A 22,141-nucleotide genomic window follows, 5' to 3' on the forward strand; every position below is an offset into this window, starting at 1 on the left:
CAGTGCAGACCCCCGCAGGCCTGGAGAAGAGAAGTGATGGGCTGCTGCTTGGAGTGGAGGAAGGGAAGACAAGGCCAGAGCAAAATGCAAATCAATACTTCAATAAATTATCCTGTCACAGCAGTGAGATCACGGTGGCTGCTGAGAGGGGCTAGGAACCTGGGCTGAATCCAAGGGCCTGGTGTCTGGGAGGCAGGAGGCACTCATCAGCATGCCAGTGTTGGGTCCAGCCCAGAAGGGCCTTTATTCCAGGGTTCCTCACCTGGTGACCTGAGGGATATGTCTTCATTGGTCCACAGAACTTCTTTGTGGCCTTCGCAGGTGGCTCAGGTGGTAAAGAATCTGCCTGCAATGCAGGAGACCCAGGTTTGATCCCTGGGTCAGGAAGGTCCCCTGGAGAAGGGAATGGCAACCCCCTCCAGTATTCTTGCCTGGAAAACTCCTTGGACAGAGGATCCTGGGGGGCTATAATCCATGGGGTCACAGAGTCGGACATGACTGAGCAACTCATACACACACACACACACACACACACACACACACCTTTGTAAAATGTAAAGACTGGCCTGAGAGGTCAGTCTGGCGACAGCTCTGGGCTCTGTCCTTGCATGCCATGCCCATGGAGCTGGTGCTGAGTATTGTTGCCCTGCATCGGGGCATGGGCTCCTTGGTTTGCCAGTTCTTGCCACTCCAACCTGCCTCACTGACTCACATCACCAGCCTTGGCCTGTGGGCCTTGGGTTTGCCACATCCACCCATCGCTTCTAACGAGCCCACTCCCTGAGCAGTCAGGCCTCTCTCTGAGCCCCCAGACCGCTGTTCTCACCTCGTTTCAGCCTTTGGCTCTGTCTCCAACTCCATGCCCTTATTCCTGTTCTCTGGGCCTGACACCTTGTCCTTCTAGTTGGGCCTCTTGACTTCTCTTCAAAAAGTGACTAGAGCGTCTCTCCCACTGGTGCTGGACACACCAGCTGAACCTCCAACCAGCCAGCCAGTGCCCTTGACTGGGCTTCCCACGAATCTCCAAGGCCGAAGTCCACTGCTCGTGGTCTTTCAGCTGCAAGTGACAGTAACGCAACTCCAGATGACTTTCATGGGAGGAATTTCCTGACACACGTATATGAGACACATCTCTGCTGCAGGCAGGCTCTCGGATGGCCCCTGCGAGCCCACATCTTGGTATTCACTCCCTGCTGTGCTCCTTTCCCTGCCGGCGTGGGCAGGACCGAGACTGGCCTCTCAGGACCGTGGACTCTGGCTTGTGTCTCGGAGATGCGCTCTCGGGTCACTCGTGCTGGGGGAAGCAAGCGGCCCCGTGTGACTGCTCTGTGGCGAGGTCCATGTGAGGGGCCAAGGAGCCCTAGGTCCAGCAACATGTGAGGAGCTGGATCCTGCCAGTAACCACATGAGTGAGTGTGCGAGTGTGTCCCACCCAGGGGAGCCTTCAGCTGAGACTGCAGCCCCAGTCTCAGCTGCCGGCAATCTCAGGGGAGACTTTGAGTAGAGGACCCCACTGGATTGCCTTTGGGTTCCTAACCCAGAAACCATGAGATAACAAGTGTTTGGGGTTTTTCAGATCATGTGTGTGTGTGTTAGTCACTCAGTTGTGTCTACCTCTTTGTGACCCCCATGGACTGTAGCCCACTGGGCTCCTCTGTCCATGGAGTTCTCCAGGCAAGAATACTGGAGTGAGTAGCCATTCCCTTCTCCAGGGAATGTTCCTGATCCAGAGATGGAACCCGAGTTTCCTGCATCATAGGCTGATTCTTTACCATCTGAGCCGCCAGGGAAACTCTTTTCAGATTTCCAAACTTTTCAGATCATAAAGTTTGGAAATAACTCATTATGCTATTGTTATTCATTGTTGTTTGCTAAGTCACTAAGTCGTATCCGACTCTTTGCGACCCCACGGGCTGCAGCAAGCCAGGCTTCCCTGTCTTTCACTATCTCCTGGAGTTTGCTCAAACCCGTGTCCATTGAGTCGGTGATGCCATCCAACCATCTCATCCTCTGTCGGCCCTTCTCCTCCTGCCCTCAATCTTTCCCAGGATCAGGGTCTTTTCCAATGAGTCAGCTCTTCACATCAAGGGGCCAAAGTATTGGAGTTTCAGCTTCAACATCAGTCCTTCCAATGAATATTCAGGGTTGATTTCCTTTAGAATTCACTTTAGAATTCCTTTAGAATCTCCTTGCTGTCCAAGGAACTCAAGAGTATTCTCCAGCACCACAATTTGAAAGCATCAGTTCTTCAGCTCTCAGCCTTTTTATGGTCCAACTCTCACATCTGTACATGACTACTGAAAAAAAAACCATAGCTTTGACTATATGGATCTTTGTTGGCAAAGTGATGTCTCTGCTTTTTAATAGACTGTCTAGGTTTGTCATAGCTTTTCTTCTAAGGTGTAAGTGTCTTTTAATTTCATGGTTGCAGTCACCATTATGTAGCAGTAGATAGTAAACAGGCCTGTGGTCAGCTGGCTTCAGGCCTGGGTAAGCCATGTGGCTGTGTGAGGACACTGGGAATCACCCTCTCTCCACCCCAGGCCACACTGTCTGTTCTGCTGTCTTCCTCCCCTGGAATTCTCGCCCTGGTGGAAGCTCCGGGCTTATAGTCACACACCTTCCCTACCCCTTGGCCCCAACCGTCATGGTGCTGGGAAAGTGCTAGGTGGGGTTGTCTGGGCTTGACCTCTCCCACCCCTGAGCCTGAGGTTGTTTTCAGATTAACAGAGGAGATCTTTTATCAGAGGGAGATTGGGCTGTTGTCAGAAGAACGCAGGCAAAAGTAACTGTAACCAGCGAGGGGTTTGGTCCCCTGATGTTTGGGCTGAGAGACATGGCTCTGGAGGAAACAAGGCCCTTTTGCTGGAGGTGGCTTAGCAAGGCTCAGGGCTTTCCTGGTGGCTAAGATGGTAAAGAATCTGCCTGCAATGCAGGAAACCCTGGTTTCATCCCTGGAGGAGGGAATGGCTACCCACTCCAGTATTCTTGCCTGGAGAACTCCATGAACAAGGAGCCTGGCAGGCTACAGTCCATGGGGCTTGCAAAGGGTTGGACACGACTGAGTGATCTGCACGTGTCTTGGACTTTGTGGAGCTGGGGGTCCCCCTCCCGTGGGGGCTGTGCAGCCATCCTTGACCGAGTGGTGATCAGTGGCCCTTGTGGTCAGGACTGGAGTGGCAGTGTTAAGCCCAATGGGGTCCAAACTGAGGCACCAAATCAGACCCATCCCTGAAGGTCCCTTCCTTCTCATTCCACCCAAAGTTCCTTCCCTAGAAAGGAGAGTCTTTGGCTTGCTTCCTCCTCCAGAGCTGTGGCGTCTCGTGGTTTTCTGGAGGCAGTGATCACCTGGTAGGGTTTTGGGCTGCCCTGCCTGGATGAGGTACAGATGCCATGTCCCTGTCCTTTGCCCCACATATGTCATTTGGGGTGGGCAAGACTGTGCTGCAGAAGCAGACCAGATCCATGTCCCAGCGCCTCCCAACAACAGACCTTGATTTCTCGCTCACACTTGTGTCGTCCGTGTGAATTGGCATCGGACTCTGGTCTCATTTTCACTTAGGACCTGGGCGACAGGTGGCTGGTTCCCATGCCAGCCAGGAGAGATCTCCGAAGGCTCTCATGTGGGCAATAAAGTGCTCAGACCAGGAAGAGACACACATCACTGTTGATTGCAACTATTTGGCCGGAGATAGTCACGTGCTTTCCCAGTCGCAGGGAGGGCAGTGATGTAGCTCTCGTCCCGTTTCCCAGCATCCTCTGGGCTGTCCATCTCTGGGGAATGTCCAGTAGGTCTCAGTCACCAGATCTCTCCCTCCTATCTGTGACTGACTTCATAAGGACTCACTGAATGCTGTTAAAACAAGCATTCTCATCTCTCAGGAGCAATTGGCTCTGTGCTTAGGACGTGGGAACTGGTCCACCGTCTCGTAAACCATTGACTCGGGTAACTCACGGGATGCCTGGCAATGATGGCCCTTCCCTGGCCTTGACTCATTCTTCCTTCTTCTGCAACGTGCTGGCTTACTGACAGTACCCGATAAATACACCCCAAGCCCGTTCTGCTTATACACACAAAGAGAAATATGTGACTATGCTTGTTGGATTTGTTTATGCAAGAGAAGAGGCAAAAATGCATGCTTTCATGTCCACCAAGGAATGCATAGCTCTACTTTTTGGACAGATTTGCCTAGAGGGAACCACTTTGATGGTAAGAGTATGTGGTGAGAGCAGAAACCAGAATGCCTGCTGTGAGGACTGTGGAGAGAAAAGGGGTGAGTGCAGTGTGTGAGACCTGATTCTGAGATAATATGGTGTGTGTTTTGTTTGGAGAGGGAGTTTAGGGAAGTGAGTTGAATATAGACTTTTGGTTTTGAGCTTCCTAGCCGTGTGACCTGGGGCAAGTGACTTGACCTCTCTGAGCCTCAGTTTCTTGCCTTTCCGGGTAACTGTGAAAACTTAGTAAGAGAGTGAATGCCAGTGCCGTGAGACAGCCTGGCCTGCGATCCTGCCAGCCTGGTGGCCAGCTGCAAAGTGGGATGTGGTCGCTCCTAGCGGCTTCCTGTCCACGGGTCCTGCGGGAATTATCCCAGCGGTCCTGTTCCTCTTGTGGCTCCTTCGCTGCAGGTGCTGCTGAGTGTTCCCTCCCTTGTGTTGTTTTCTGCAAATAGCTTCCCCCAAGGGGGGAACACAGGGCTCCCTTCCCCTTCTCTGGGCCTGTAGCCATGTTGGGAGTTCTGTCTCCCCTTCCTGGATCCTGCCAGAGTGTGAACTCTTTGGGGCAACCGAGGTCTGTTGCATTGGCCTCCTGGCCAGAGCTTGCGCAGAGCAGGTGCCAAGTAGGATGCAGGGACCTTGGAGGTGGGGTGAGCTGAATGGACCCTTTGAGGCTTTGAGGCCTCAGAGCTTTGTTCCCGTGTCTCATCTGAAATCATGCATGGACTTTGTGTGGAAACTCAGGCAGGTCTGTGTGGCCAGGGAGCTTTTCTACCCACTCTGGAGAACGGAGCCACATAGGAAGGAGTTCTTGAGAGGCCACCTGGGCCAGGTCGTCACTCTACGGGGTCCGCTCAGCTCCCATCTGGACCAGATGCCAATCTCTCTCTGTTGTCTCTCCTGCCCCCGCAGTCCATGAGCCTCATTGAGATTGGGAACCCCTCTCAGAGTCTGGAGAATGTCTGCCGCTGGGCCTACCTCCAGCAGAAGCCAGACACTGATCACGACGAGTACCATGATCACGCCATATTCCTCACACGGCAGGACTTCGGGCCTTCGGGCATGCAAGGTGAGTCTCGGGACTGCGGGGGCACAGAAAGCAGGGAGGCTGCACATGAGTGTCTGACCCTGCCACGGCCCCCCCGGCAGCCTCGGCCTGGGATGAGAGGGGTGTCTGGGCCAAGGGGTAAGTGCTGAGAATGGTGTCCAGGTTGAGGGTAAGTGTGAGTCTCCTCCTGGCTCTTTAAAACTACCAGGAACTCTGACATGTGCCCCAGGAAACTGCGTCTCTCTGGGGACAGGGAAGATGAAAAGGAGTGAAACGGGCAGAGTCTGGGGCTGGCAGCCCAGGGGCCAGACAAGATCTGAGGCTGGGTTTCGGTTATTTGCCTCCTCCGTGCATGCTTGCTCAGGCACTTCAATTATGCCCCACTCTTTTGCGACCCCATGGACTGTAGCCCATCCAGCTCCTCTGTCTATGGGATTCTCCAGGCAAGAATACTGGAGGAGTTACCGTACCCTCCTCCAGGGATTCTTCCCTTCTCAGGGATTGAACCCGCATCTCTTATGTCTCCTTCATTGGCAAGTGGGTTCTTTACCGCTAGCGCCACCTGGGAAGCCCTTGCTTCCTCCAACTTTTGTAAAACAAATTTGAATAAATTTTCAATCTTTAAAAGATAAGGGACTTTACTTAAAAATTCAAACTATATAAGACTGACAGATCTAAAAGAAAAAACTGACAGGTCTACAATCATAGTTGAAGATCTCACACAGTGAATGGTAAATAAATAAGTGAATTAAGGCCATCAGAGAAGAATATATACTCATGACTCCACTTACTTCAGGTTTGTAAGTGGGCAAAACTGATCCGTGGTGTTAACAGTCAGGAGAGTGGGCAGGAGGGAGGGAGCTGCTGTTGGCACCAAGAAGAGGCTTTGCAGCGTGGGGACCGTTGCATGTCTTGGTCAGGGGGTGGCTACACAGGTGTGATCATTTGTGCCTCCTGGCTGGCATTGGTGCCTCCCCACTGTGAGGGGTTCACGCTCCCCTGCAAGCCCGTCTGTGTGGCCGGCTGACCCAGCACTCTGTCGCCCTGTGTCTGGGTGAGAGCTCTCACGGGGCAGAACTGTTCCATGGGAGAGAAATCAACACAACTCTTATATTAAGTGACTTCATTCTTCGTTTAAAAATGTGAAAGGACAGCCAGAATTACCAGGTATTAAAAAAAAGGAAAGGATGAAAAAGATGCACCGAAATGTAAAGTAAAATTAAAAAGCTAACTCCAGAGGAAACTGATAATTTACAGAAAGGAAAAGGACATTTTTATAAAGTCATATCTCCAGAATGTTTGAGGAAATATATCTGTAAACCCAGAACAGGCTACAAGGAAGAATCAGGGGAAAAAAGCGTTTTCATTAAAGATTTGATGGTGTTGACTAAAACATTAAATGTCCAACCTAAACGTTATGTGTGTGTGTGTGTTTAATTCATCAGAAGTGTTTAGCACTTCAATCCTGGGGGACGGCATCTCAAGTAACCCTGAGAGAACTGAGCTGCTCTGAGGAGGCGAGGGGGGAGCTAGGATATGTAGGAGTTTTGCAACCAAGGGCAGCTAATAGGAACAAAGCTTACTGTTAATTAAAATGAAAATCTCAAGTTAAGGAATTTAGTGCTTTTCTATGTGTGGGAGGATGCAGGAGTCTGGACTCACTGAAATCATTCCTTTGATGTGCATCTCAGCTGTCTGGGGCCAGCATCCAGTGTTTTCACACCCTGAGTTTCCTCAGGGCTCACCAGCTCACCATCCATGGTGGCTGCAACTGCTGATGCTATGTCATCCTTTCTTTACTGATATGGCAGCAATATTCCATTTCTCAGTGGGTGAAATAGAACATTCAAAAGCTGAAATTAAAAAATCAAGGGCACCCAAAAAGATCAAAATATGAGAGACAAATTGCTGTAGAGGCTCAATCCAGGAAGAATACCTAAAAGGATTTCTGGAAAGAAAATAACAGCAAAATAAACTAAGAATGAAGGACATAAAGAAAAAATATACACAAAGAAAAAAGATACATTTTCAAATCTTCAGGTCCTAAATGTTCATGTAATGCTCGTGTGGGTGAACGAGAAATACACAGACTGCGGCATATATTCCTATGCAGGCTTTGCATACAAAGGACAAAGACAAAGGTTTGCCCTGGCGCTGATTCAAGAACAAGCATCTCAAAGTCTACAGAGCAAAAAAATACTTTAAGACACATTTCCCTGTTTATTAGAAGGGAAATAGGCAATAGTTAGGTATACTGCTTTTAGACAATTTCAAAACCAGCACTCCCCGGTCACACTTCTTCCTTTCTGTACTTTTCTCTTGGAACACATTGCCTAGGACCTCTCCATGGGGTCTCAGACGAGTGAGGCTGAGAGGGGCGACAGTCCGGGCTTCTCACTTTCTGAGTCTTGCTGACTTAAAAAAGTACATGACATGAGAGTTGCAAGTTAAGTTTTATTTGGGGCGAAACGAGGACTATAGCCTGGGAGACAGCGTTTCTGATAGCTCTGAGAAACTGCTCCAAAGAGGCGGGGGGAAGGTCAGTACACTTGTGATTTTAGTGAAGAGGGAATACATGCACATATGTATTATTTTGCAGAAGGTTTCTGCTGGTCTCTTGAGAATTCCTGTTAGTCATGGGGAGCAGACATCACCATGAAGGAATTTAGTGCTCTTCTAGTTACAGGGAGATTCAAGAATTGAGCTCATAAAATTGGCCCCTGAAAATAAGCATCTGAAGACCTGTTCTGCCAGTTTTTCCCAGAGCATAGAGTGCCTCATTCCTGATCTCCACCCTGAACTCCTTTCAGGGGGTGTTGAAATTCAGCAGCTACAGTAGCACCTGATTTAATCCTTATAGAAGTAGATGGCAAGTACTCGTGGCAAGTGCTAGTTTGTAGCTGACAGCCTCTGAGATGCCCAGGTCTCTACACAGAGGCCCTGTCTGGGACGCACAGCTCTGCACACACTTCTGTATCTCACCCGGAGCAAGTGCGAGGCCCCACCGTCTGATTTCCTCCCTCTCGGGCGGGATCATCGTGCCCTCCCGTCACTCTCCCTCTCCCCATGGGCGGGAATGTGCTCCTTCCCCTGGGGCATCTTAAGACTCCCTGTGATCAGGCTCAGCCCAGTCAGGGGAGATCGTCCTTCCACAGACCAGTCACATCACAGGGCGGCCTTGCCACCTTCCTGCTCAGGCGGTTCGGGCTCCTGCCTCAGCCCTGCCCTCACTCCCTGTCAGACTCCATTCCCTACTTCTTCCCTGGACCACACGCTGTAACTGGGAAGGCAAAACCCACCATGTCTCTCACTGTCACCTGTTAATTCAGTGGCCCTCCGGAAGCCCTTGGTGGTTGAGCGGTGGCTGGAGGGCCTGTGGCTTCTCATGGCAGGGGTTAGCCCGCTGCAGCTGTCCTTCCCCCTCTGATCCCCATTCTCCTCCTCTGGGGGTGCCTTGCCCAGGACAGACCCCTGGACCGCTCAGCAGGACTGTGCTTCCGAATCTCCCCAGTCAGGGTGCAGGGCTCCCAGGCCAAGGGCTCCGAGAGCCTCATGGTCTGTGCCTGGTCTGCCTCCCAGGCTACGTAGTCAGCATCCTCTGCACAGCTCAGCATGGCAGCACCGCTATTGGCGGTCCTTGCCTGACTACCCTGAACTGCCTGGGGCCACCCTCCCTGCAGCCATCTCTGCACTATGGAGAAGGGTCCAGCTGAGGTCTCAGAGGCCCCAGAGAGGGCCCCAAGGGAGACGGGGAAGATCCCGAGGGAGTGGGCTCCGGGTGTGGCGCCAGGCACCAGGGCCAGAGTGCCTACAGCTCAGGAAGCAACCTGCAGCCTCGGGGACCAAAAGGCCACTCAGCCAAGTGGGGAAGGAAAGTGGGAGGTGGTGTTTCATGTGTTCTCTGAAAGAGAACAGTGGGCAGGAGGCTACCAAGGTGGCAGAAAGTCTTGGCAGATAAGACCTGGATGCAGGAAACTGAGAAGGCTGCAGGGTGGCTGCTGATGGGCAAGGCTGAGGCCCACTCCCCCGGGGCCGGGAGAGGTGGTCTTGGGCTGTGCCAGCCTCAAGAGCAGTTGGCTGTGCTCGTTTGCCTGCTGATGTCAGGGGAAGTTGGGGCCTGGGCTCCTGATGTGGGGAGGGCTCTGAGCCCCCTTTGTCTCTCCCAGGCTATGCTCCTGTCACTGGGATGTGCCACCCCGTCCGCAGCTGCACCCTGAACCACGAGGACGGCTTCTCCTCCGCGTTCGTGGTGGCCCACGAGACTGGCCATGTGTAAGTGGCCTCAGCAGGCCCTGCTGTCTGAGGCAGGCCCTGCTTGTCCTCTGTGCCCTGAGAGGGACACACCCTGGATGACAAGCCACCGGGATGTGATGTCCTGACTGCGTGCTGCATTGGGCAGGCAGCAGGCCCGCTTTCCACCGAGGGCCAGGCAGGAGCCGGGGGCTTCCCACCCATTATGCCATCGACGCACTTGGGCAGGAGGGTCTTCCCACCCAATTCTGTAGATGAGGGTGCGAGGGAGCCTCCCCCAGGAACAGAGAGCTGGCGCTCGGGTGTGCGTGCTGCTGGGTCTGTAGGGGGGCAGTGGGTGCCTCCACCTCCACGGCTATCTCATGCCACAGCGCTCTGCCTTGGGGACCGGACCCCGCAGGGGCTGCTACTGGATGCTGCCCCCTCAGGGCACCCCGGCTCTAAAATCCAGCTGGGAGAAAACAGGTACCACCTGGCTCGGGGCTGACCAGGCCAGCTAAGGGCGAGGGGAGTCAGCTCAGGGAGGTCGGGGTCCGCTCCCAGTGTCTGGAGGGGGGGTTGCTGACAGGTGAGTGTGGCCAGGTGAGGGTCCAGTGAGGCTGTCTTGGCTCCGCTCACAGGCTAGGCATGGAGCACGACGGGCAGGGCAACCGTTGCGGTGACGAGGTGCGGCTGGGCAGCATCATGGCGCCCCTGGTGCAGGCGGCCTTCCATCGCTTCCACTGGTCCCGCTGCAGCCAGCAGGAGCTGAGCCGCTACCTGCAGTGAGTACCACCCTGGGCCCTGAGGAGGGGCCTGGAGCGCGCCTGTAGTCCCAAGTGCAGAGGCGGGGAGAGGGGGACAGCAGTGCTGGTTGGGGGATCCCATTGTTGGGGGCCAAGTTTTGGATGGAAGTGGTTGCAACCACTGCACCTTTAATGGATGCCTAGGGCCCAGCCCAGCCAGATCCTGCCTGACCGTGCCAAGGAAAAGAGGGGCAACGGGAAACTAAAGCAACACGGCCTTAGGGCTGGGGTGTGCAAGCAGGCCCACCCCCGAGGCTCCGGGAGGGGCCTCACGTGCCGCCTGGTCTGGACAGCCCGGTGCTGCTGAAGGCAGCTCGTGGTGCCCCCGTGTCCCCTCACAGCTCCTATGACTGCCTGCGGGATGACCCCTTCACCCACGACTGGCCGGCGCTGCCCCAGCTCCCGGGGTTGCACTACTCCATGAACGAGCAGTGCCGCTTCGACTTTGGCCTTGGTTACATGATGTGTACTGCGGTGAGTGTCGGAGCCCGGGACACCTGCAAGGGCTGAGCGGGAGCTTAGCCCAGACCTGCCTGGTCTCCTGGGAGGTGGCTGGTGTCGGCGTGGCTCCCCGGGACAGGGTGGAGCAGCCCTCCAAACATCAGGTTCTCCCCACACCTACTGCTGTATATCCAGTGGGTGCCTGGTGCTCTCCTGGCTGGTCCAGACTTGGCTTTGGGAGGGATTCAGGCAGTGGAGTGTTCAGCCAGGGAACAACGGGTGCTCATGGGATGCCTGCTTGGGCCAGAGGAATACCAACCAGCCTTCATGCCAAGCACACTGGTGCCCGGCAGGCTCCATGGGGTGTAGCCACCAAGGTCTGCAGGCTCGGCAGGCCCAGCAGCCCCCGGGCACGTGAGGCACTGTCCCTGAGTCATGTCCAGTCATGAGGCATGAGGTACGCCCAAAGTCCTCGCAGCGCCGGAGCCGCACAGAGCTCAGGGCAGCACTCAGGCCAGTCCTGGTGGCCGTGCGAGAGGACCCGGGTGCCGGGGCAACGCTGGGGGCCCTGCGGTGGGGGCGGTGCCGGGGCAACGCTGGGGGGCCCTGGGGTGGGGGGCGGCCTGCCAGCTGTCGCTGATCTCTTCCAGTTTCGGACCTTTGACCCGTGCAAACAGCTGTGGTGCAGCCACCCTGACAACCCCTACTTCTGCAAGACGAAGAAGGGGCCGCCCCTGGACGGGACCATGTGTGCACCTGGCAAGGTGAGTCAGGGCAGAGGGCAGACATTGACGTGCACCGCTCTCCAGGGCAGATCCCGCAGGGCCCCTGGGGTGGGGCCAGGGGTCATCTCAGGGGACCCCTGCCTCCTTCCTCGAAACCCCACACTCCACACTCCAGAGCTCCTGCCCTCTGAGCCTCTCATACACTCTTCCTTCTGTTGGAGGGAACCTGAGGTCTCAGAGCTCCTCAAGGTACTTCAAGCCCCATTGTGGGAATCCTCTCCTCTGAGGACCAGTTTTGGGGTTCTGGAAGCCTTCCATATCCCCCTGCACACTGTGGGTGCCCATCACCTCACCTCGACACCAACATTGGCCAACATTCTGGTGGCCCTGGAATCCTCAGGCCCAGCATCAGGCTTGGCCTTTTTGTCCCCTAGCACATTGCTGTTTGGTCCCTGCTGGGCACCCTTGTCCCTCGAGGAAGCTGGACAGCCACCCACCAGTGCCTGCCTGCTACCCCAGGCCCACTTCCCACTTTCCGTGGAAGCAGCAAGACAAAGGGCTTCTCCTTCCAGCCCAAATTCTGGGCCTGATTCTCATTCTCGTTGTTCAGCTGCTAAGTCATCTACTCTTCGTGACCCCATGGACTGCAACACACTAGGCTTCCCTGTCCTTCGCCATCTCCCTGAGTTTGCTCCTGTCCGTTGAGTCAGTGATGTCATCCAACCACCTCATCCTGTCATCCCCTTTTGTTCCTGCTTTCAATCTTTCCCAGCATCAGAGTGCTGTCCACTGAGTTGGCTCTTTGCATCAGGTGGTCCAAGTATTGGAGTTTCAGTTTCAACATCAGTCCTTCCAATGAATATTTAGGGTTGATTTCCTTTAGGACTGAGTGGTTTCATCTCCTTGCTGTCCACGGGACTCTCAAGGATCTTCTCCAGTGCCACAATTTAAAAGCATCAGTTCTTCGGTGCTCAGCTTTCTTTATAGTCCAGCTCTCAGTGTCCATACATGTCTACTGGAAAAGCCATAGCCTTGACTAGACGGACCTTTGCCAGCAAAGTGATGTCTCTGCTTTGTCTCTTTTGGTGTCTCAATGTCTCTGATAAACTGTCTAGATTGGCCATAGCTTTTCTTCCAAGGAGCAAGCATCTTTTAATTTTATGGCTGCACTTACCATCTACAGTGGTTTTGGAGCCCAAGAAAATAAAATTGTCAGTTTCCACTTTTTCCCCTTCTGTTTGGCACGAAGTGATGGGACCAGATGCTATGATCTTGGTTTTTCACACTCCCACTCCTTATGCAGATGAGCCCATGAGAGTTCAGCCCAGGGAAGACAGCAGACATAGCAGGATCCTGTGAGGTCCAGGAGAGGATGCCAATGTCCCCCAGTGTCAGGCCTAGAAAGACACCCAAACCACCTGGGCCTGAGGTTTCTGCCCTGCAGGTTCTAAATTCTGCCTTATTTTTCCCCCTGGCAGAGCTTGTTAGAGATATGGATTTCCAGGTCCATCCTGAAGATTTTGATTTGGGATAAGATTTGAGAATTCTTTTGTTTGGTTCTTTATTTGTAAAATTCTGTTAAAATTCACATAATATAAAATTCATCACTTAAATCACTCTCAGTGACTTTTAGGACATTCACAGTGTTGTGTAACCGTTACTACTATAGCTTCCAGAACTTCTCATCACTCTAGAAAGAGGCCTCATGAACCAGTGACTCCCCGTTATTGTCCTCTCTCCAGCTCCTGGAAACCACTGACCTGCTTTCTCTGTCTATGGAGTTGCCTGTTTTGGAGTTTCCTATAAGTGGAATGACATAATATGTGTCTTTGGTGTCTGGCTTTTTTCACTTAGCATAATAACTTCAAGGATCGCTGTCACAGATACCAGGGCTTCATTTCAATTATTATGGCCAAATAGCATTCCACTATATGAATAGACCACATTTGTTTACCACTTGGTGGACATATGGGCGTTTTCTACCTTTTGGTATCTGTGAATAGTCCTGCTAATGAACATTCATGTGTATGTTTTTGTTAGAACACTTGGGAATTGGTGTTTTTAAGAGGCATCCAGGTGATTTAGCTGTGCCCATAGACTAGATGTTGCCAATGGGATGTTGTTAGTAAAACTCCAGGGGCCTAATAATGCCAGAACTGACCTCATAGCCTTCTTCTCCACAGGACCTCAATGGAGGCTCCAAAACTTTCGCCATAACCCCAATGGGGAGCTCAGTAAATGCTGAACTGGAGAGTGAGACTAGCTTAGCATGCATCTGTACCCCAGTCTGCCCCTCCGAGGCCAGCCCGGGACTGGAGAGAAGGAGTGGGAGCAGACACTGCGTGGTGTGCTGTCCGGGGTGGGGGCGGTGGTGTGGTGGGGTAGGCCTTCCCCACAGGAATACTGGCCACTGCAAACTGTGGGCCAGAGAGTGCTTGATCACCAGCTTACTGGCCCACTTCCCCTCGGCGGGGATGGTGAGGAAGGGGGCAGGTGTGGCCAAAGCACCCTTTCTCACGGAAAGTGCTGGCCCAGTGCTGACTCTTCACTGTTTTTGCTGGCAGGACCCTCAGTTTATTTAGCCCAGTGGCGCTGATTTAGGGGCGCTCGGGCTTGGCTCAGCCTGCCCTGGTTCACGAGGAGCACAGGGAGAGAGCGGACCTGGGTCAGGGACTGCTGGTGTGTGTGGAGTGGGGGTGGAGGGGCAAAGTGGAGGAGGGGGCCCCTCCCAGGGCTCTGTCAGAATCCTCTGCCCTTGTCAGTTTATATGTTTTAGTGTCTTACTTATGGCGGTGTAATCTTATACCTGGAAAGCAGTCATCCTTTATCTCTCCCTTTCCTCTAAGAATAGCCACCAGGCCCAGGAGAGAAGGTAGTGAGAAGGGAGCAGGGTAATGTCTAGGCAGGCTGGAGAAACAGCAGGTCATCTGGGGAAGCAGGGCTGTGCCAGACTCAGCTGTCCCTTTCTGCCCCTTGCTGCCTGCCCAAGATGCCGGGCAGGATGCCACACAGCCTTCAGTCTCTCCCCGGTCTCCTCGCTGTCCACAGTGGGTCATCGCAAGCACACCTTCCTCTCCTGCACCTGCCACTTCCCAGAGACAGAGCACCGTATCTTTACTGCATCCACAGAGATGACCTGGAAAGAGGGATTAAACCTGCAGCTGAGCCCCCTGCATCCTTTGCGCCCGGTTTCATGGCTTGTTCCTCTCTGCCTGGCTTGCGCGCTGTGGAGTGGAGTGGGAAGGTTGCAGAGCCCACGCATTGGTGAGGTCCCGTGGAGAGGATGGGCAGTGAGCAATGAGGGCCTGTGGGCACATAGCTTTCTTACAGAATCAGGAGTTCTGAGCAGGCACGTTTGGCTGAGAGGGGAGAGGTGAGCTTGTTCTTGGAAGAGATGCGTGCAGTGGACCTGAGAATTAGGCTGGTTAGTCACCTCAGCTTCACATCCATCCATCCATCCATCCATACGTCAGGCTTGCTCTGGTTCCATCAGGTGTCACTGTCTCTGATGGTTGGCCACGAATGGACAAGGCAGCAATGACGTGATGGTGAGCAAGGGGATGGGGAGGGGCCTGGAGGGAGCAGAGAGAGGCTTTCTGGTCGGTGGAGTTCAGCCAAAGCCCAAAGAGTGGAGAGAAGTGGGACCAGTGCTCCAAGTGGGGGGATCTCCTTGGGTGGGAGCATGTGGAAGATGGCTGGGGAGGGTGGTTGAGAGGAGCATGCTATTTTAAAATGTGATGTACTAAGAGAAAAGTTGAAGTGTGGTAAGGTTGACAAATCAAGAGAGTTGTCACTGAAAAGACAGTTCCTCAAAAATCCCAGGGAAGTTTGGGGGCAGGAGTGGTCAGTCTCACAGGGAAGCTCCAGGGTCAGTTGGAGAGCGGGGCAGGGGCAGGGGTGGGGGCAGGAGCTGCCGTTTCTACAGAAACAAATGCCACAGCAAGGTTAACAGGATGGGGATCGGCTGGTGGGAATCGTTTCAGTGGGCTTTGGGGCATCGGGGCTGCCCCTGTGGTACCTGACTGGGCTTGGAGTGATTAGGATGGGGGATGGTGGCCTGGAATTTAGGAGCTCTGATGAAGGAGGGGGCTATGGGGGGTATGTGTGCTCTGGATTGATTAGTTTGCACTTGAAAATTACCCTTGTGGATGAGTCGTTAACTATCTCTAGGAGCTGGTTAACCCTAGGAGGGGGGAGTCCCTCCAGGGTCAGCAAGACCCAAATGTCAAAGCAGCGGAATCCAGAAAACAAAAGACCTAGTTGACATCATGGCTCCCCAGGAGACTGGCGTGATGGTAGGAGAGAGGCAGGGACTGTTTGAACTGATGATGACTCTTCCTGAGCCCGAGTCATGTCCTGCCCTGTCCAGGGTGCTGGAGTCTTGGCTCAGATCTGCTCTCAGACAGGAGCTCCCTGTGGCCACACAGTGCCCTGCATCCCCTGGAGGCAAGGTCAGTCCAGGCACAGAGGGTGCCCCCAGGTGCCCCTACTCCGCAGGCTAGGTTAGTGGGCTCGCCCTCCTTGCCCAAGCCAGGGTTCAGACCCAGCTGGGTCAGGATGGCTCCTGCATCCGAGTGTCCTGGCAGAAAAGAGTCCTTCACGCCTCACATTCACCTGCAATGTCTTCCGAACAACACTCACCCTAAGTTTTCATGAATTCAGAAGGCCTGTTTCAGAAACATGTGCCACGGTGCTTATCCAAGTGCAGAGGCCCTGTGATGCCCATGTTTTGCTGCACAGTGGAGGACTGGCAGCAGGCATAACGATAGGGATCGCCCAGGGTCTGGGCGTGGGAGTTTAAGCCCTCCCTCCCTCCCCACTGTGTGACCTTGAGCATCCTGTCCCCCCTCGGCCGAGTCACCTGTGTCCAACTCAATTATCTTCACATCCCAGGCTCCTGGCACATGGCACCAGCTCAGGACATGCTGGTGGGTGGAGAACGGAAACCCGGGACCACAGTGGTTCAGAAATGCTAACTGTGCACTTCCTGAAAAGAACAGTCTGCCTTTCAGGCTTTCAGACCAACCTGGCAGAGTTCCTGGCCCTGCTAAAGTCACCGGTGCTCTCCATGGTCCTTATCCTGAGGGGCAGGTCAGGCTTGATCACTCGTGACGTGTGGCTTTGCGCTTTTAAAGGTTTAAGCCCCTCTACTGGATGAAATATTTATAAGCATTTAAACATATGTTTATAAAACATTTTAATAATATTAAACATGTTTTCTTCACAATAACACTGAGGCATCAGAGTTTGAAACTGTTTGTTTGGTTTGCTTGCACTCTCTTAAGTGCTCACAGTCATCCAGGAAGAAATAAACCAAAATATTAGAGGGACAGCTTCTCGGTTGTGGAATTCAGGATGCTTTTTCTGCCTTGTTTCCGTATTTCCTATAATGCATATGTGTTGCCTCTCGGCATTTGGACCCAAGTCTGTGGAGGAGGTGGTCCATCACACCATGGGCCTGCGGCATGTCCTGAGTTGTCCCATGCCCAGCTCCCCATTTACAAACTGAAGACCAGTTAGTCCAATGGGGACAGGGAGACCACCGCTCGGCCCCCTCCATTCCCCTGGTCCTTGGTCCCTGTGGCCACCAGTGATTTAGAGGCTGGGCCCCATCACAATTTCAGAGGTGCCAGGACCCTCCTCACCCTCGTTGTCTTAGTCAAGTGGGGCAGAAATACCTGAGACTAGGGTGACATAAACCGCAGGCATTTATTGCTTACAGGTCTGGAGGCTGGAAATCTGAGAGCAGGGTGTCAGCATGGTCTTATGTTTTCACTGACTATAATCAATTAGGACCACTTCTGCTTTACTCCCCCTTCCCCTTTGATCCACCTCCCCTGTTGGCTGACATGAAAGCAGTCACAAGTGTTTTGTGGCTTTGGCTAAGGAGAAAGTGGGTTTGGGGTATATTTATTAGCTTATTTATATGGTTTGGGGATTTCCCAGGTGGCACTAGGGGTAAAGAACATGCTTGCCAATGCAGGAGGAGTAAAAGATGTGGGTTCAATCCCTGGGTTGGGAAGGTCTCCTGCAGGTGGGCATGGCAACCCACTCCAGTGTTCTTGCCTAGACAATCCCATCGACAGAGGAGCCTGTGGGCTCCAGTCCATGGGGTCACAAAGAGTCGGGAACGCCTGAAGCGACTGAGCATGCATGCATATGGCTTCTAGTGTCTTATATGTATGGCTAGGTTGTTGATTCTGTCCAGGTATAGGTTTAGCTTCTAGAAATACTCTTACTGCCTCTGTACCAACTCACCCAAGGTCATTGAAGAATATGTGCTGTGTTCAGCACAGCCTTCTCAAGTGATTGGAGACAAGGGCTCTCAATTGTACTAGAGGTTGTGATGACTTCTGTGTTTGCAATAGTCTGTTTCCTTTTGGGGTTTGTCTTGTAGTTGGGACTACTAACACAGATCCAACGTGGATAGTTCTTTGAAAATGCTAAGTTTAACAAGATGATTTGCTTCTTGAAAAACTGCCCAGACCTCCAAACATACCTATTACAAAGCATAACAGGCATTAAAAATAATTTTCAAACACCAGGAGAGAAACTTGAATGCAGACAGGATGTGAAAAGTTTGCTCAAAATGTTGATAAAGCTGTTACCAGTTAAACTGCTATTTTGAAAATTTTGGCTTACAATAAAGTAAGGGAGAGATGAAGGACTTCTGATTTCAGTGAGTTCAGTCACTCAGTCGTGTCTGACTCTTTGCAACCCCATGGACTGCAGCACTCCAGGCCTCCCTATCCATCAGCAGCTCCTGCAGCTTGCTCAAACTCACGTCCATCAAGTCGGTGATGCCATCCAACCTCCTCATTCTCTGTCGTCTCCTTCTCCTCCCACCTTCTATCTTTCCCAGCATCAGGGTCTTTTCCAATGAGTCAGTTCTTCACATCAGGTGGACAAAGTATTGGAGCTTCAGCTTCAGCATCAGTTCTTCCAATGAATATATAGGACTGATTTTCTTTAGAATTGACTGGTTTGATCTCCTTGCAGTCCAAGGGACTCTCAAGAGTCTTCTCCAATACCACAGTTCAAAAGCATCATTTCTTCAGTGCTCAGCTTTCTTTATGGTCCAACTCTCACATCCATACATGACCCCTGGAAAAACCATAGCTCTAACTAAGTCAGACCTTTGTGGGTAAAGTAATGTCTCTGCTTTTTAATATGCGAAGTTTGTCATAGCTTTTCTTCCAAGGAGCAAGCATCTTTTCATTTCATGGCTACAGTCACCACCTGCAGTATTTTGAGCCCAAGAAACTAAAGTCTGTCACTATTTCCACTGTTTCTCCATCTATTTGCCATGAAGTGATGGGACCGGATGCCATGATCTTCGTTTTTTGAATGTTGAGTTTTAAGCCAGCTTTTTCACTCTCCTCTTTCACTTTCATCAAGAGGCTCTTTAGTTCTTCTTCGCTTTCTGCCATAATGGTAGTGTCATCTGCATATCTGAGGTTATTGATATTTCTCCCAGCAATCTTGATTCCAGTTTGTGCTTCATCCAGACCAGCATTTTGCAAGATGTACTCTGCATTTGAGTTAAATAAGCAGGGTGACAGTATACAGCCTTGACGTACTCCTTTCCCAATTTGGAACCAGTCTGTTGTTCCATGTCTGGTTCTAACTGTTGCTTCTTGACCTGCATACAGATTTCTCAGGAGGCAGGTAAGGTGATCTGGTATTCCTATCTCTTTAAGAATTTTCCACAGTTTGTTGTGATCACACAGTCAAAGACTTTAGCATAGTCAATGAAGAGGAAGTAGATGTTTTTCTGGAATTCTCTTGCTTTTTCTATGATCTAATGGATGTTGGCAATTTGACCTCTGGTTTTTCTGCCTTTTCTAAATCCAGCTTGAAAAATAGCATGGAATAGCTAGCTTGAAGCCTAGCTTGGAAAATTTTGAGATGAGGGCAATTGTACAGTAGTTCGGTATGTATTAATATACCTTCTTTTATCATTTTAAATTTATTTATTAAATAAAACTCAGGGTAAAATCCATGGAAAATAAATAAAAGTTTAAAATGAGTGAAGAAATCAGTAGAAATAAATCTGACTTCAAAAATTCAATTATAACCAAAAAGTTTCAGATCAGACTAAAGCAGTCATTCATTAGGAGGAAGAGATAAATATCCAAGAGAAATAAGTAACAGACAGGCTCTTGAAGTGTTTGACAATGCAATTAATGAAGAGGAGTGAATCTGATGAACACATTGGAAAAGCATTTAAACTTCTTTCTGATTTTGACATGAAATCTTGACAACATCAAAGACAATGTAAAGCTCAGAATATTGCCTCTACTGTAAAAATGTTGACAGCAACAGTTACTGAGTTGCTAATCCAAAAAGCATTTTAAATCAGTCTCCGACTAAGAAAACATCAAACACCCTGGAATCCACATCCAGAAGCATACCAGATAGCAGTGTCTCCAAATTTGGTCATCTAAATATTCGTATAGCATCACCAATAACTTCTCTAAATTACTGAAAATTAAAAAATATTTCTCTCAACATGCTAGAGCAAGTGTTGGCAAGCTACAGCACACACACCAATTCTACCTGCCTCCGTAAGAGTTTTATAAAGATGTGACTCACATTTAAATTCCCTCATTTGAAGTGTACAATTCAGTGGCTTTCACTGTATTCCTGGAGTTGTACAATCATCACAGCAGATTCACCCCTCCCCCCTCAATTCGGGCAATCACTACTCTGTGTCTCCTTAGAGTCGCCTCTTCCTAATATTTCAGATAAATGGCATTGTACAATATGTGGCCTTTTTTGACTGGCTTCATTCAATTAGCATGTTTTCAAGGTTCATCCATGTTATACCATTTGTTAGTACTTTATTTCTTTTTATTGCTCGATTATAATCTGCTGTATAGATATACTGTTTTTTTATCTATCACTTTATCAGTTGATGGACATTGAGCTGTTAACTACTTTTTGGTTATTATAAGAAATGCTGCTGCAAACATTTGTGTACTAGTTATTCCATGGATGCATCATTTTTCTTGAATATGTGTCTAGGAGTAGAATTGTTGGTTCTTGTGATAACTCTAACATTTTGAGAAACTGCTAAACTACTTCCCAAAGCAGCTGTACCTTTTTACATCCCTACTAACAATTTCTCTACATCCACACCAAAACTTATTACCTGTGTTTTTATTATAACTGTCCCAGTGAATGTGAAGTGTTATCTCATTGTGGCTTTGAGCACCTTTTCATGAACTTAATGACAACTTGTATGTATCTTTTTTGGACAAATGTCTATTCATTATCATCTTTGCTTATTTTTAGTTGGGTTATCTTTTTATTATCAAGTTATAAGCATTCTTTATTCATTCTGTCATTCTATATTCTGGATACAAATCCCTTATCAGATTGCTCAGGTAAATGGCTTGCAAATATTTTCTCCTATTATTGTCTTTTCACTTTCATGTTAGTATCATTTGATGCATAAAAGTTTTTAATTTTGGTGAAGTCTAATGTAGATATTTTTTCTTTTGTCATTTGTGTTTTGGCGTTGTAACTAAGAAACCATTGCCTTTAGATGAAGAAGGTGTATTCCTGTTCTTTCATTTGGATCTGTGATCCATTGTCAGTTAGTATTTGTGTAAAGTGTGAGGAAGGAGTCCAACGTTGTTCTTTTGCCTGTGAATATCCATTTGTCTCAGCACCATTTGCTGAAGGGGCTATTTTTTCCAATGAATCATTTGGTACCTTTGCTGAAAATCAGTTGATCATATGTAAAGGCTCCTTTCTGGACTGTGTTCTGTTCCATTAGATAAACTATTTTTATTGGTGTTTGATTGCATTTACCCCAGTAAAGTGACTACTCACATTTCCTTAATTTTGTTTGTTTATGCCAGAGCCACCCTGTGTTGTTTATTTTAGTTTTGTGGTAAACTTTGAAACAGGTAAGTCTGAGTCCTTTTACTTTTTTTTTTCAAGGTTGTTTTGGCTATTCCTCATCCTTTGACTTGAATTTTTAAGAGTTTCTCGGTTTCTGCAAAATTCTAGCATAACTGTTGCATTGAGTCACAGATCAATATGGGGAATACAGGCCTTCCTCGATTTATTACACTTTGCTTTATTGCGCTTTGCAGACGTTACTTTTTTTTTTTTTTAAACAAACTGAAGGTTTGTGGCTACCCTGTATTTTGCTGGAAGTTTTCACTTTCGTCTCAGGTTCAAAGGATTTGTTAACAAAATAAGCCACTTGTTAATACAAATAAATGATACAAATATTTATTAGAGAATTATCTAGCTTACGTTCAGTATGCTAACATTAAAAGAAAAGAGAAATAGAAAGAGCAGAAGATACCTCACCAGATTGGGTTTGGCCAACACCCAGACTTACTCAGTGCTGGGAAGTCCCAGGTCACAGTGCATCTGGAGCCCCAGCTGGGAAAGGTCCCAGGCCACACCTCTGCTGTGTGGGTGAGGTCAGGGGTCCCCGTTTATAATCCCAGGGTGGAGGCAAACTGATATCATCATCCATCTGTGGCCACAGTGCAAGCCTGGTTTCATGTTAATGCGGTTTGTTTTGTCTTGTAAAACTTGGAATGTTGTTACGCCTGGGACTTGGCTGGCCAGGCCCCCTTCAGGGTCTCAACAATCTCAGGACTGCTCCCCATCTTACCTAAGGTGCTACAAGTCTTGCACTCACAGCAGGC

At 50.3% G+C, this 22,141-nt stretch overlaps 1 protein-coding gene across 1 annotated transcript in view; it reads left to right on the top strand.

The window, feature by feature from the left end:
• Positions 1–22,141, top strand: part of ADAMTS2 (ADAM metallopeptidase with thrombospondin type 1 motif 2) — a 252,171-nt gene that overhangs the window by 195,032 nt on the left and 34,998 nt on the right. Inside the window, exons 6-10 of the mRNA XM_070460787.1 lie at positions 5,128–5,284; positions 9,430–9,535; positions 10,135–10,278; positions 10,641–10,773; positions 11,391–11,504. Of these exons, the coding sequence (XP_070316888.1) occupies positions 5,128–5,284; positions 9,430–9,535; positions 10,135–10,278; positions 10,641–10,773; positions 11,391–11,504 (654 nt within the window). The remainder of the gene's footprint in view (positions 1–5,127; positions 5,285–9,429; positions 9,536–10,134; positions 10,279–10,640; positions 10,774–11,390; positions 11,505–22,141) is intronic.

Source organism: Odocoileus virginianus, chromosome 3 (assembly GCF_023699985.2).
Source record: "Odocoileus virginianus isolate 20LAN1187 ecotype Illinois chromosome 3, Ovbor_1.2, whole genome shotgun sequence".
In the NCBI taxonomy this organism is placed as follows: domain Eukaryota; kingdom Metazoa; phylum Chordata; class Mammalia; order Artiodactyla; family Cervidae; genus Odocoileus; species Odocoileus virginianus.